The following is a 16,291-nucleotide window of genomic DNA, read 5'->3' as shown; positions in this document are numbered from 1 at the left end:
CCCGCTGACTGCCGCAACTCACCGCTCCCCCGCGCCGTCACCCGAACCTTTTTGCAGGTACTTGCTAAGGGCAATGCTCGCTCTAGCAATTGCCCTTAGCGAGTATGCTCGCTCATCTCTAGTTATGATGTAGATTTTCAAATCCACAGCATGCTCAATCTGTCACGGAAAAGCAACAGATTTTCATAGTGGACTTCATTAATTGCAGTGAGTGAAATCCACATCAAAATCCGAAACAATGTCTGGTGTAGATTTTAGTTCAAAAGATTTCAGCTACGTGTTCCCATTCTGTTAATCAAATATAGACAGTTACAAAATAAAATTGCTATACCTTGCTTTCACTGTGTAGCCATTCTTGCTGAGTCACTAAACGTCGTGTTTTTGGCTCTGGTGGAGGTTCCACTGGAACATTTTGCCTAGAACGATGCCGTTCCATCCCCTTTTCTTTATTTTCCAACATAAGGCTGATTAAATCACTTGCTTTTGCAGCTTTTTTACCTACAGAAAGTGGTTGGGTCTTTTCTTCTGGACTGAATCCCCTATGTGGAGGGGTCTGGTGTTGACGCTCTACTACTTGATTTTCACTCTGATCATTGTTCGTTCCTTTTAGCATTAGTTTGCCTTGTCCACGTGAAGTAGACTGCGTTTCTATAGTTGTTGAATCAAAGAATTGTGTTGATTGTGATTTATGGTTAAAAGTTCTTACGGAGTATTCTAAAATGCCTTGAACCTCCCTTTCTTTATATGGATCTTTCGCATGGCTTCCTTCTGCAGAAGAATTCAAATGATCTAAAAGTGTAGGACGTTTTGACAGGCCTTGCCTAAGATCATCCTTTTTTGAGGTAGTTTCTTGAGGTGAAGCATACCGTGATGCAATAGCCTCACGCTTATAGCCTTCGTCATTTGTAGAATGCCTAATAGAAGGATCCTTCCATTTGCTACTTGAAATTTTTGAGACATTGTCGCTGAAAGATCTTGACCTTTCCCATTTAGTCAAATTATGATCATCATCTCTGGCCTTGTTCTCTCTATCTTTTCTTTGGCTAGCAGTATAGTCAGCCATTAGAGAATCAATGTCCAAAACTTTAGATTTGTATGTGCCATCAAGTTTTAAAGGAGATCCTTTGGAATTTGCCTCTTGTGTGTTCTCTGGCTCGATCAAATGTGGTCGGATAGGTTTTATTTGAGTTTCCAGATAAGAAGAACTTTTATCATCTGTACTTGACTTTTGCTTGTGTCTCCTGAGCAAAGCATCAATATCAATAACGTTCCGTCTTTCAGATGCTTTCTCCGACCTCTCTTTAAGAGTATCTTGAACTTGCACATTTTTGTAGGTTTTGAATTCTTTTGAGGCATGTGAGGTATCAGTATCTTTCTCTGCACTTTTTTCTTCATGTGGGAAAGAATCAAAGTGCGAGCTGGAGTTTGTTATGCCCATTTTCATACTATGCTTAGCGTAACATTCCTCAGATGTTAAAGTGGTATTACTGCTGGTCTGATTTGCAACATCATCGCTCCTCTGCTTTTTACCATCCATACCTGTTACGGCAAAATATGTTGCTTTCTTATCTACCGGAGAGGAGTCTTTAGCAGAACTAACATCCATGTTGTCTTTCTTTTCAGACAGGAACCTAAACTCAGTTGACTTTCTCCTTATATCATCATGGTCAAATATATGCAAGTCAGATGTCCGGCGCATATTATCACGGTTTCTCTCTCCACGTTGAAAGGAGTCCTTCGTTTTTAGCAGCCTAGTATCTTCTTTATTTTCCTCCTTATAGTCTGGCTTTTGAAAGCTATCAGCTTCTGTTGAAGACTGACGGGTGAATAATTCTTTCTTTAATTGCTCACTTTCTGTATTGAACATGACGTTCGTAAGGTCATTTGACTGCTCTTTATTAAGGTTCTTCGTTGGCAATCCTTTTTGAGGAGGACATTGATTAAGTGAAGATTGATTTTTATATTCTTTCATTTGACTTAAATAATTAGTTTTATCTCTAACATTTGAATTCGCAATTGTTGGATTATCTTTCATGGTTTTAATGTCTTTTTCTGAATCCTTTTCTACAGAGTTGTCAGACCTAATCAACGTGTCACTTTGCTGGTTGAAACTTCGGAAAGAGGTTTTCATTTCCTTCTTGCCCGTTCCGCTAGTTCCAAAATGCAAATATTCCGAAGAATATTTCCCCAATGTATTTTCCAGTTTTTCTTTTGATTCATGAGATTTCTCTTTTATATCAAAATCGGTCTCATCATTTGAAGTTTTGTCTTTACTGCTAAAACCTCTGTCTTTGTAAAATCTTTCAGGTGGTGTATCAATCAATTCATTTTTTTGTGTTCTCACCACAGTTTTTCTTTCAAAAGGAAAATCAGTCTCTCTAGAAAAGAATTTGACTTGGGAATTTTCCTGAGGACTATTTAGAGCGTTTCTCTTTCGATACTCACTCTTACTTCTTTGCAGACTAGTCCCCAAACGTTCCTCTCCATCTTTGCCTAGTTCTCGATCTTTGCTGTGAAAGGATCGCCGAGATCGAAGAGTCACAGCTTTATCTTCTGGTGCCATTTCGATAGATTCACTTAAAACTTTTTCCCCTATGGCTTGGACAACCTCATATCTTGGTTCTACTCTACTGTTCTCATCAACTTTCCTAATGTTTGGAAGTATCATTCTCTGTACACTTCCAACTTCTGTAGAAGAAGAAATCATTCCCACTGACTTTTCACTAAATTTAAAATCTGTAATTTCAGGGTCCCTTTGGATTTGTGACACAGACTGCACATTATCACCACTTAACCATTTAAACCAATTTGCTTCACGTTTGGGCAATAGACATTCAGACACCACGGGAGGCTGGTTGGATACAAGATCTCCTGAGTGATACACCTCAGGAGGATTATGCTTTTCTACATTGTGCTCAAACATGGTTGCTTTAACAGTTTTCACCACTTTTTGCACTTGAGTAGAATTGTTATTGTTTTCTTCAGATGCATTCGTTTTGGCATCATATAATTTCTCTTTGCAGCCGTAATCTTTTCTGTCTGTTGGTGCTTCTGCACTCCCTTCAAGTTGTAAAGGATCATCATTTCTTCTGATTGACCGTCTTGGTCTAAATGTTTTTTCCTCCACTAACGAAGTATTTTGCCATTCTTTTTTATCCTGGAAGAAAAAAAAAAAGAAGACGTTCTTATGTTAGTCTAATGTCACGGAAACATGAAACAGACTTTTCTTAAAGTTTTAATTAAAACAAATAGAATAACTTTACTGTCTTTATATGGACTTTCAGAATTAAAACCATGTTTTTGGATTTTAATTAACTTATTAGTAGATTAGCAAAGCCACAGTTTAAGAACAATGTCAAGGTTTAAAAAGCTATTCATCATGAGCATAATTAGCATAATCAGAATTAGTACAACTTGTATTACTGAACTAGCCACAGAGAGGATTTTTTTTCTTGCGGGTTCAAAAAAAACCTCAGATCTTGATATCAGCTCAATGGTTACCATTTATGGGAACCTGTGGTTGGACGACTTTCATTTCAACAATAATCTTTTGCCAGAGATGAATTGACGAGTTTATAATGTGATCTGCAAAACCAGCCAAACAATTTTTTTGGGCAATGACTATCTTGACTCTATGGACAACTTGATATAGTTTTTTCCTTGCCACTGTAACTATACATCCTACTTCTATCCTAACTAAAGACTAAAAGCTTTTCCTGCTTGCGGACATTAACCAGTTAGCCAACTAACGAGCATTTAGTTGTTTGTCAACGGATCGTTGAAACTTCTACATGGCCCAGTTGTAGGGCAAACGTTTGGAGGTACTTTGTGCCCAATAATCAGGCCATATAGAAAGACCTTAATACACTCGCTTACCAAGGCTCATTTAACTAGGTAGAAGTCTGACAATTACTTAATGTTCATCATTTTACCACAGGTTGTTTAGTAGTTTACGGTAATTTTTTTTTTATATAAAACTGACTAACTAGAAAATTCACAGGGCAAATATTTTGTAAGTTTTTAATAGTTAAATATATATTTAGGTCATAAAGACATCTACTGTATGTACTAAGCGGTCACACTAGGCTAAAAGCCTTGGAATTTTTAAAGCCATAAATCATAGTATCAAATTATTAATGCAAATTACCATTTTACACACAAGAAAATAAATGTAGTATTGATGCGTACTATGAACAAACACAATTTGCATTACGGAAACTATTAAAGCTTTAAGTGCTTGATGGGTTGTTAGGAACTGATCTATAGCTAGTAAATTAAGCACTGCGTTAAATGTATTTTAGACACTCATTAAAATGTCATCTTTCTGGCACTTGGTCACATTTCACAAAAACAGAAATGAAAATACTTTTGAGTAGGAATATTTAAAATGAATTCAACAGCAAAAAAAAGCCTTGACATGTTCAAAATTCACCGGCGGATCATACACAAAATATCTTGTTCCCCATATCTGACAAAATTGGGCTCTGAGTGACTGACCATGATCGTTCCATACTTGTCATGTTGAATATGCTATGGGATCTACAGACTTCATTTTATAAAGATGATTTTGCTGAGAAGATTAATATGTCGCTTTATTGGAAAAGGTTCAGTAGAACCAAATATATTTGACCGAAATCCCTGGTAACACTAAGTAAATTTGGCAGAGCGATTGTTAACCTGCAAAAGGGCCGAGTTACACAGCTGAGCATTTTGGCTGTACATGGACTGTGTATTCTACAAACAGCTGGTGACTTTTTGATAATTTTTTTTTGTGTCTTTTTGGAACTAAAGTTGACAACCAGAAAAAAACAAAACAAAACTAACCACCACTCCGACATTGATTTTTCTTTTTTTGCATGCCGTTGCACGAATCTACTGGCTCTACACTTTCCTGCTGTGAACCTAGTAAATAGTTTTCACTCAGGGGCCTTTTACATGGAAAAACTTTTGGTCACTTTAATAATTTTTTAAATACTGTTGGAAAAGTGTTTTTTTCTTTAGTTTTTTTTTCTCGTCTGTTACTCACTGACATTGTTATTTATTTTAAAGTACGGCTGATTCCAGGGTGCTGTACACATTAGAACAGAGGATTAAATACATTACATAATTAAAATGAAAAGAACAAAAAAAAACATCTACTAAATGACCAACAAGTGTATATTGGTGGTAGCAGGGCTTTTGGCCTAGGCTTTTCAGGTTACTTTTGAAGCTTTCCAAGGTGTTGGAGAGTCAGATGTATTTTGATAGCAGGTTCCAGATTATAGGTGATGCAAGGGATAAATTATGTCAAGGATTGTGTGAGAAACAGACCAGAGGAGGAGGTCTTGCACGGAGTGGAGAGGCATAAGGATTTTAGGTCAGAGATGTATGGAGGAGACAGGTTGTGGAGAGCCTTGCAGGTCACTATTTCTACCTTGAATTGGACTTTCTGGATGATTAATAGCCAGTGAAGGGATCGGCAGAGAGGCAAAAGAATAACAGGGGGTAGAGAGGTGGATTAGCCTGGCAGCAGAGTTGAGAATGGATTGGTGGTGTGCAAGAGCATTGGATGTGAGGCCACACAACAGGATGTTGCAATAGTCTAGACGAGAGATGATGAGGGCATGCACCAGCATTTCTTTTAACTGTGGATTGAGGAAAGAGCGTATCTGAGAGATGTTTTTGAGCTAGAGGTGAAAAAGGCTAGTATATATGGTTTGAGGGAGAGTGTGGAGTCAAATGTTACACCAAGGCATTGGACTTGAGGGATTAGCAAAGAATGAAACCATTGATTGTGACTGATCTGTTTGGCGAGGGTGTTAAGTAAGATGGGGGAAAGAGGAAGAGTTACACTTTCACCATGTTGAATTTTAGAACTCAGGAGCATATGGCCAATAAGCGCTTTGAGATTCTGGATAGAAGAGAGGTAAAGATCTGGGCCAGAGAGGTAGATTTGAGTGTCATCGGCAAAAGGCGGTACTGAAAGTCATGGGATTCTGTCAGCTGTCCTAGGCCAGAGGTGTAGATGGTTTATCATTTTTGCCTAATCGCCTCCCAACATAAGGATGCTTGCACAAAAGTACAAGTAATTTAAACAAACTGAAGGAGAGATTTTGTAGAGACATAAGCCCACTGTTGCTATTTTTTCAAATATCTAATAGTCTACAAGTTGCTCTACTTGAAAATAGTGCATAGTATTTCTTGTTTTTACAATTCTTCACTTACAGCTATATTCATTTATAGTTCAGAACTCCATTGCTGTTTCTATCCATGCTCTCTGCCATCCACCGCCTCCTACGCAGTTAGTGGAATGTGCCGTTAACAAAAGCGAACTAAAACTTCTGTTCTATCTCCCAAACATTATATAACAAAGAAATCCTCAGTGTATCTTCACCCACATTGTTTCTGTAAACCCTATCATCTTGGGAAAGAAAGCAGGAAATGCTTTACTTAAACCACGTGAAAAACAAATCTGAAGTTTCAACAGCATTTATTAATTAACCACAACCAAAATATCCTGAAAGCCCTGCAGCCAGAAACTTTCACTCTCGTGACCTCAGTAAAGAGTTCTCTTCCATGACTTTAGATTGAAAATAAAGACGGGTAAGCAGTTTGGCTTAAAGGAGTTCTGTTATTAGAAGAAAAAAAAATCAATACTTAGCTATTCCTCCCCATGCAGTCTTCTTACTACACCTTCTCCCGGCTCCTCCAGTTCCCCGCGTCACGTCACCTCCAGCTGGCCAGATCCTCTTCTTCCTCTTTTTTGGCATTCTCCTTTCTGCAGGTCAATGTACCTGGTCACTAGTGACCTAGTGTTCAGTGCCTAGCACGGAATGCCGAATCCTATGCCGGGCTATTGCAGAAACTGAGCATGTGTGCTGTCTTGCGACAATAGTATATGAACACTCATGGCAAGATAGCGTGCATGCACAGTCTCGGCAATAGCCCAGCATAAGATTCGGCATTCCCTGCTAGGCAGTGAACACTAGTTCACTAATGACTGGGTACGCTGACCTGCAGGATGCAAAATGCCTGCAAATGTACACTATAACAGGAAGAAGAGGATTCGGACACTTTGTGGTGAGGTGACCCGGAGGACTGGAGGAGCCAGGAGAAGATGCGGTAAGAAGACTGCCTGGGGAGGAATAGGTTTGTATTGTTTTTTTTTCTAATGACAAAACCTCTTTAAACTGTAGGGTCACTTTAAAGGGAATCCGTCACCTGCCTAAAGCACCATAAAGTAACTGTTTCCCGCGGTGGCGGCTGCTGAAGTCTTACTATGCAGCCCCACCAACGGATGATGTGCCTAATATATTAAGAAGAACACGCCTCCTAATGTATTGAACACATTTCTGGCTGCCAGTGCACCAAAAGTAGAAGACTATGGCAGCTAGAAATTCGTCGATTTCAGCTATAATTTTCCCCAGTTTTCTGACAATTACAGTAAATTTAATGAGCAGCAGTGTACGTGCCCACATTGCTAAAATTGGCAGAGGTGATGCAAAATCTCAAAAGGTCGTAGTTTTTGGCACAAAATATCACTCATGCCAAAACTGCAACTTTTTGGCTGCAGGATTCTGGCAGAAGGCAATTAAAAGTCACCCTAGTTGTCCAGGATTCAGTATCTTAAGAGGTTTGGGTACTATGTGACCAAAATATGAAGACAATAATTTGCAGTGGTTTTGGGGGTCACCAAATCTGGCCACAAAGACAAGTATTGAAAGTCCAACCACGGTTGCTTTAGAAATTCTAGCCAGTGTATAAAGTTATGCAGCGAGATTATGGCTTATAGCCGATATATTTTCTGAAATAGTTGTTTAGTAAAAATTCTTTCCTGCGCTCACAGAGCCTACTTAAGACGTGATAAGAATATTCCTCCAAATAAAGGAGACTTACTTTGGAGGAGGGGGTTATGGTTTCCAATGTTCCCCCTCCTAATTCCAACACCTCTATGCAGCCACCAAAGAATTCTCCTTTTAGCCCAAAAGGTTTCTTCTCTGTATTTATTCAAGCCAGCAGTATGACAGCGCGTTTCGGTACACAATGTACCCTTATCAAGTGTTGGAATTAGGAGGGGGAACATTGGAAACCATAACCCCCTCCTCCAAAGTAAGTCTCCTTTATTTGGAGGAATATTCTTATCACGTCTTAAGTAGGCTCTGTGAGCGCAGGAAAGAATTTTTACTAAACAACTATTTCTTTATATTTCATATGGGGGTTCCTTTGAGGGACCCTTGATCCCTTTCCAGCGACTCTCCTCTTGAAAAAGTGGATCATTGTTATACAGACCTACATACATAATTTCATGGAAAATTGATCCAGAGGTGAGATATCCGGTTTGATATTCCAGGAACTTTCTACTTGTATATATTTTTTCTTTTGGATCATCTAGGGTTCCACTGTATTCTTTGGCGCTTCCTCTTTTTTTCTACTTTTTTGATATATTTTCTGAGGCATTTGAATCTAGGATTCTATATAACACTACTGAATGGTAGACAGCCATTACCGTGTATTATCACAGACAATTCCTTTAATCCGAGTGCCCTAAAGAACCCGCTAAAAATCAGCTATTTTAACCTACTATAGAAAAAGTTTTACTTTTTACCGAACAGAAGCTCCGATGTATAGTGTACGCTGAAGACTCAATGGGCCAAGAGCAGAAAGGCACCACACCCATCCAGGCCGATGAACCGCTGGCTCCTGAACCCACAACCACCGGTGCAAGAATCTTCTTCATGACTCACAAACTTCTGAACCCGACGCCACGTGTGTTCTGAGCATAATCCGACTAATCCCCGCTATCCTGCACACTGTATTTGAGTTTTGCTTAGGTAATGCCAAACTATAAGCATGTTATGAAGTTAAAGAGGTTTTCTAGTACCGAATTTTTTTCTTTACCAATGACCTATCCTGAATATAGGTCATCAGTAAAAGCTCAGCAGGGGTCTGATACTCAAGCAGCCCTGCTGATCAGTTGTTCGCTAGAACCACTGAATGGCTGGGATTAGCTTCATACATTGTGCAGCGACTCACAATTGTATTGCACGCTTTCTATGAAGTGACCTATGATAGGTCATCAATAAAAAATTTTGAAAAACTGAAGAAAAAAAACAAAAAACAAGTGTTCCCCTTCACAAATGTAAAGTACAGGCAATAAATTCATACCTTCTGAGCAGTATAACTTTGAGAGGAAAAACTACTCCTCCTTTCTTCGATTGGTTTCTCAGACTTCAAATCCAGTCTTGAAGGGGAATTTAAGAATCTTAAAAGAAAAAGATACAAGCAAACATTTTTTTTAAATTAAATCGTCGTGTACACATACAGTATGTGGTTTAAATGATTTAATTTTATACTTTTGGCAGGACTGTGCCAAAGTTGAGATAAGAGTCTGCAGCCTTTGGCACAATCCATAAAGTGTAAATGTGCTTTTGTAAACGTTTGACATGTCATGACGACACATCAAAGGATCGCTGGGGTCCGTGTGCTGATATCCCCACCGATCGCTAGAGCGAAGCGATGTCACGACTCGCTAGCTTGAGTTTATAGACTTTCTGTTGAGCCTAACTTTGGCTAGCAAGTAGTGACAGCGCTAGGAGGAGTGCTACAGCTGCTGCACTCTAATGATTGGTGGGAATCTCAGCACTTGGAAACCAGCAATCAAAGGTTTTGATGTGTTTTCCCTGTGACACGTCAAAATTTTAAAAAAGCAGTTACACTTTAAATAGGTTATACCAAAATTGACTTATCACCTATCCACAGGATAAGTGATAAGAGTCTCACCACTGAGACCCCCACTGATCCCGAGAATAGAGGTCCTGTGTCCCACTCTCCTTCTTACTGCATTCTCCTCCCTGCCTTGAGTAGGAGGTGGAATGGAGAGGCGGTCAAGTATGCGTGGTGGTGCTCCGTTCATCTATAGTGCAACTGCCATGGATATCCAGATGACGTACTCAAATATTTCCATTAGCCCTATTGAAATTAATGGAACTGCACTGAACATGCTCGAACATCGCTCCATTCAATTTCCGTATCACTGCAGGGGTTGTAGTGAGCCATCAGTGAGCAGAAGAGGGGAGACACAAGTCCCCATTCTCTGAGTTGGTGGGGGATCTCAGTGGCGGGGGATCATGCCGCATCGCTCTGCTATGTGTCGGTTGCCGCTCAGCCGGCACATGTGCAGTGCCTGCTCGTCACTAGTGATTTTTCTCTATGGGCCTCTGCGAAGCTTACACAGAAATAGAACATGCCGCGATTTGTTTACAGCGCAAGTTTTAACATGGTCAAATCGTGGCTGTCTGCATAGGATTGCATTATCTAATGCAATCCTATGGCAGCGGGCACGGGCAGAGATCCTGTGGGAAATCCCACAGCGGAATTTACACTGGTGTGCAGGAGGCCTTAGTGTAAGAAAAATGCGTACCATTTAGGATTTGTTGTGGTTTGAAATAAAACCATGTGCTACACCACAACGATTGTAATCTTAAAGGGTTTTCTTATAATTAGAAGTAATGGCATAGCACTAGCTCCAAGTAGTCAGGCCCTCGCTAGTCCTCAGAGTGCTAGTTAAGCACTGTGGCGCACTCTGTTTCTTGGCGCTACTGCCCATTTGCTGTGCCAAGAACTGCGACACAGCCGCTTTCAAGTGAATGGAGCAAAACGGCAGTTCCCTGCACAGCAGCTGGAGTCCTAAAGGTCAGACCCAAGTCCTAATGTTATGACTTGTCTAATGCCCATTTTAGCTGAGCCGATTCTCGTTTGAACGAGCGACGCCACCGCTAAGCAATTCAGCCTGTATAGACAGGAAGATCATTGTTGAGAATCGTTCTCTTCTCGTTCAGTGCTTCACATTCCAATGTAAAACACTGACCGGTGAGTGTTTAAACACAAGTGAACCAACCAAAGATGGCTTTTAGTCCTGCTGAAACTGAACGACAAACTAAAAGTGCACAAGTCTCGTGTTTAAACTGATTGATTATAATAATTATTATTCACTTTTGTTTGAATGATTTTTTGAACGATAATCGTTCAGTCTAAACGCAAGAAAGAATGTCACTGCCTGACCAAACAATAGTCCCAAATCATGTTCAAAGACCCAAAACCCAAGTATGTTTCATAGCAAAATTACTGTACCATGAATAGATCATTATTTTAGTGTGGCATCATTAAAAATAAAATGTCCCAAAAAACCAACAAAACAAAATACTAGAGATGAGCGAGCGTACTCGCTAAGGCAAACTATTAGAGCGAGTAGTGCCTTATGCGAGTACCTGCCCGCTCGTCTCTAAAGATTTGGGTACCGGCGGGGGAGAGCAGTAAGGAACTGGGGGGAGATCTCTCTCTCACTCTCCCTCCCCCCCCTCGCTTCCCCCTACTCACTCCTGCAACTCACCGCTCTCCAGCGCCGGCAACCAAATCTTTTGAGACGAGCGGGCAGGTACTCGCATAAGGCACTACTTGCTCGAGTAGTTTGCCTTAGCGAGTACGCTCGCTCATCTCTACAAAATACACATTACCCTTAGGCTAACTTCACATGAGTGAGCCCGATATAGGGCAGTGATTTCCGCCCCCATATTGTACTCGCCATCCATGTGAATTCCCCAGGGATGTGAGGTGTTTTCGTGTGAAAGCACAAGACGTGAATCTATGTTGCATACTTACTTATGAAGCAGTTAATTATTACACTTTTTACTCCATTCTTATTACAAAGTGATTAAAAGAAGGTTGTTTATCTTATTTTCTGGGAAAGGATTTCCTCACTACAAGAACATCTCAAGAAGTGGATTACAATGCTATAACAGATTTCCTTTCTCTTACTAGAAGACTGAACTTGGGTCACGTTTCAAAATGGATGACACCACTTTTTTTTTTTAAAACAAAAAGGTCCTATTAAATATTAAGGGTTATTAACCCATAATATTTTTTCTTTATTTCACCAATTGCCATGTCAATCATCATAACTTATCTATATACTGTATTAGATTTTTCATTCAGCTAATTATACTTTTTTTTTTTTTTAAGGCTATACTCTTGGGTTTATTTCCCAAGGGCCATTTAGAGGCACATATGTTAGCAGTAAATTTAGATCTAATTATATAGAGGACTAGCAAAATGAAGTGGACTGAAAACTTCTCTTTAAAGGAGATGTCTCGAGGAAGCAGTTAATTTTTTTTTTTTGCCCAGTCCCCCCCATTAAACACACATTACTAAGTCCCCCTGTAAATGACATTTCTAGCTGGTTCGTACTTACCGTTCCAGCGTTTCAGCAAGTTATAAAAGTTTCCTCAAGATGGCCGCCGGCTCTTTCCCAGTCGCTCGCTGCAGCCCAACGTGCGCGCTCCCGAGACGCTGCCAGCTGTGTCTCCATGGCAACCGGACGCATCGCAGCCGCCGACCAGACGCCCCGCAGCCGCCGACCAGACAGCAGGTAACCGGCGCTAGCCCCCGGCTCCCCAGCGCTAGCTCCCCCGGCGCAGCGACAGCCCCCCCGGCCTAGCGCTAGCTCCCCCGGCCTAGCGCTAGCTCCCCCGGCCTAGCGACAGCCCCCCCGGCCTAGCGACAGCCCCCCCGGCCTAGCGACAGCCCCCCCCATCGCAGCGACAGCCCCCCCGGCCTAGCGCTAGCTCCCCCGGCGCAGCGGCAGCCCCCCCCCCCCCCAGCGGCAGCCCCCCCCCCCTCCCCCCCCGGCGCAGCGGCAGCCCCCCCCCCCCCCCCCCCGACCCATCACTTACCTGGGAGGCTTCTCGGGGCTGCTGGGCTGGGCTGGGCTGGTCTTCTCCGCTGGGCAGCTCCAGTTTCTGCACCTTCCTCTAACAGAGGATGGTGCAGAATGGCCGCTTCAGCGCGCTCCCGAGCAGTGACAGCTCGTCTGCGCATGCGCAGAAGAGCTGTAGCGGGGAGCACACTGAAGCGGCTCGTGCTGAATGGAGAAGACCGGACTGCGCAAGCGCGTCTAAAAAAGCAAGCTGCCAGCGAATTTAGACGGAACCATGGAGACGAGGACGCTAGCAACGGAGCAGGTAAGTGAATAACTTCTGTATGGCTCATATTTAATGCACAATGTACATTACAAAGTGCATTAATATGGCCATACGGAAGTGTATAACCCCACTTGGTTTCGCGAGACCACCCCTTTAACAATAAACAGTTGGAGGGCGAGGCAGTGGCAATATACTCCTATATGTCACAATACATGGCGGTCGAGCCTAGTAATCGAAAACGTAATCCAAAATCTTTTGAAAGGTGCATTTAATATACTTACTTTTTTGTAAAGTCTGTGGTCACTGTCGGAGATGGTGAGGTTGACCATTCTGTCTCAGGCTTTCTTTCTCTATCAGAGACAAGAAGTCTCGTTTTTCTTTCGCTGTTTGCGGTACTTTTGTCCTCTGTGTTTGAAGGCACTTCTGCTTCCTCAGTGGAGCTGGTATTGGCAATAAACAGACCGATTCGCCTTGTCGTAATTCCAGGGGCAATTCCGATTTCATCGGATTTCTTTACTTCCGAAGATGAATCGCCATACTGCTCAGGGAGAAATTTAGGGGACTGGTTGTTAATGTTTGCTGACAGCTTCATAATACCTTCATTTTCACCAACATCAGCTATTTGCTGATGATTTTTAGATGGCATTTCCTTCGTTTTATCTTTTTCCATGCGTGCAGAATATGTGTTTCTTAAGGAAATGCCACTTAGGCTTGTTTTAGTGTCACTGAAAATGATGCTATCACTTGCATAACCCCCTTCCTTGGCACATACATTAGACTGCTCGTTTGTGATACTGCTGTTTAGAGCGTTTTTCTTAAAAGGTCTATTTTCCTTCGTTTCTTCCGAGGGACTTTCCTTTTTGTTTTCAATACCTTTGCCTTCAAAAAACGAGGTAAGATCTTCTGAAAGAGGTCTTCTGTTCCATTTTCTGGGTTCATCAGCTACTTTTTCGTCACTTACAGGTTCATTTAATTCTAGAAACACAGCAGATACTGGGCGACGCTTTTGCCTTAACTGAGCTCTAACTGTTATGCTATCAATGTTGTCAGCTTTAGTCTTTTCCAGACTCTTCTCTCCGGGCTCTATCGATTCATCCACAGAATCTGAAAGGGATCTTCTTGAGTAGCTTGGATAGACTTTTTCCTGTTGAGAAAGTTCAGGTCTCCTAGACGTTATTGGGGGTTTAGATGTAACTTTCTTTTCATCAGTTTGTGAAGTAAACTTAGATTCGCTAATATGGTTTGTTCCAGGAGACCAAATAGAACTTGTCTGGCTCCTACCTGTTGCTATTGGAGAAAACACTTCTGGTTTACTGGTTTGGTCTCCATCAGTGCTTGCTTGTAAGGGCGATGATGTGAATATTCGACGACCTACTCTTTCACTTTCAATACTTTTTGTACTGCCAGATAAAGATATACTGGTAGTGGCTTGAAATGGCACATCAGTGTGTTGCTTCACTTCTCCAGACAAAGTAGAGAGCAGTCCTATTGACTTTCTGCTTTCTGGAGGTTTTTCCCTCGAAAAAGGCTTTGGCGAGAGTCTTGGCTTCATCCCAGTGTTAAGCATGCTTACTGTTTTGGAAGGATTTCTTATAGTATCCTCAATAATTAGGGAGCTGGACATGCTTATATCAGTGGACTTATTGCTTGCATCTGACAGAGGGCTAACATATGTCCTTGATGGTTTAGGCTCATTTAAAATATCACTCCGTGTGGTTCTGGATGACAATTCTACCTTTGTAGCCATGGCTGATATCGGTTACAACTTAATTTGCGTCATTTCAAAACCAAAGAAGAGCTCCGTGAATGGTCCTGGAAATAAAACAAAAAACAAAGATATATGAAAAAAGTGCATCATGGCGGTATATAATCCATGTTATATATATTTTATTGAAAATCTAAAAACAACTTAGACATCAAGGTCACCTAAATGATTTACACACAATGACTGGAGATTTTAACATTAAGCAAACTTAAAAATAACCAACATCCTCTTAACTCTACAATGCAAAATCCTGTAGTTGCTTCTGTAAAGGGATTATCTGGGATTTAAAAAATAAACAGTATCCTAAGGCCCAACACACTCGGGGCGTATTTGCACTGCGGGATCCGGAGCAGGCATTCACCTCCGGATCTGGCAGCAAATACTGCCCATAGACATGATAGGCAAAACGCATTTCCATGCCCATGAGCAGAAATCAACGCTCGCGGGGGAAAATCGTAGCATGTCCTATTCTAGTGCAGGCCTCGCACGGGCTACTTCCATTGCAGTCAATGGAAGCCGTCCGACCCGTGGTGATTCCGAAATGTCAGTTTCGAAATCGCCACGAATCTGTGTCATAGCTGGCACGCCATTCTCTGCACTGTACATGTGCCATAGCGCGCCAGCTGGCACATCTGTAGCACAGATAAAAAGATATTGCACAGGTACGCGGGGGTCACAGTTAGGGCACAGAGTCGGATACAGCCGGCCAGATCTTGCAGTCGAAATCTGACTCGGCCGTGTGCATTCGGACTAACAGCTACAATATTAGGCAAAAAAAAAGAACAACTATAACTTGCCTGTTAAATACCCACCGCTTCAGCCCTACCACTTCCGATGTATGCTGATAGCCAGTCATTGGCATTAGGAATTATGCTTGCATATAGAGCAAAAGATGCCAGCAACTAGCTACTTCACTCATGCGGATGTACAACACATGACAGTTTTAGAAGTAAACAAAGCGGGGACCACTGGTGTGTTGGTGCTAAAGTTGAGGGGGATTTAAAGGGGTTTTCCCAAGTTTTATTTATTAATTTAATTTGAATTAATTATTTTTTTCTTCAATAGGCTGCTTATAGTAAAAAAATAACAAAATGAGCCTTTACTCCACCATGGAGAGTCTCCGCACCTCTGTTGACCCAGCTGGCACACCGTTTACAGCCCGCAGCTAGCCCATTTCTGGATCATCACAGGCTGGTGTAACATTGTGGTGCAGATTTCACTCCCTTATTTGAAGAGGTGGAATCAGCACTAAAAATACAGATCATAAATTAACATGCTGAGGATTTCCAATCCTCACCACACGCCAATTCTGCTGCAGATTTTGAGTGTTCTTTTTCGCATCGTGTGGATGAGACTTCATACATCTTGTCCGCATGGCTTCTACTGCAAATGTTGTTGATTATCCATGCAGAAATCTACAGCATTTCCACGCAGTTAGAACACAACCTAAATTTTAGAATTAGGAAACATCTTTCTGATGTTAGAAACCCCAATGTAATTAATTCTGTATAATTCTGGAGAATATCAAGTTTTCCAACTACTATTCAAGGGTTGTTTGATCTGGATAACA

General features: G+C 41.5%; 3 protein-coding genes across 8 annotated transcripts in view; 1 reads left to right on the top strand and 2 right to left on the bottom strand.

Moving 5' to 3' along the window:
• Positions 1-16,291, bottom strand: part of CRYBB2 (crystallin beta B2) — a 370,816-nt gene that overhangs the window by 180,933 nt on the left and 173,592 nt on the right. The gene's annotated exons all lie outside the window — the stretch shown is intronic.
• LHFPL7 (LHFPL tetraspan subfamily member 7) overlaps positions 1-16,291 on the top strand; it is a 127,892-nt gene that overhangs the window by 44,007 nt on the left and 67,594 nt on the right. The gene's annotated exons all lie outside the window — the stretch shown is intronic.
• Positions 1-16,291, bottom strand: part of CRYBB3 (crystallin beta B3) — a 205,900-nt gene that overhangs the window by 144,763 nt on the left and 44,846 nt on the right. For all 3 annotated transcript variants that reach the window (XM_066603887.1, XM_066603889.1, XM_066603888.1), the window contains exons 2-4: positions 13,238-14,768; positions 9,145-9,241; positions 332-3,157 (exon numbers count right to left, since the gene is read on the bottom strand). In XM_066603887.1, coding sequence (XP_066459984.1) covers positions 332-3,157; positions 9,145-9,241; positions 13,238-14,703 — 4,389 coding nt within the window. In that variant the 5' untranslated portion in view covers positions 14,704-14,768. The remainder of the gene's footprint in view (positions 1-331; positions 3,158-9,144; positions 9,242-13,237; positions 14,769-16,291) is intronic.

This window comes from Eleutherodactylus coqui, chromosome 5, assembly GCF_035609145.1.
Source record: "Eleutherodactylus coqui strain aEleCoq1 chromosome 5, aEleCoq1.hap1, whole genome shotgun sequence".
NCBI lineage: Eukaryota > Metazoa > Chordata > Amphibia > Anura > Eleutherodactylidae > Eleutherodactylus > Eleutherodactylus coqui.
Note: the sequence above shows the minus strand (reverse complement) of the source record. Positions and strands in the feature narration are given on the sequence as shown.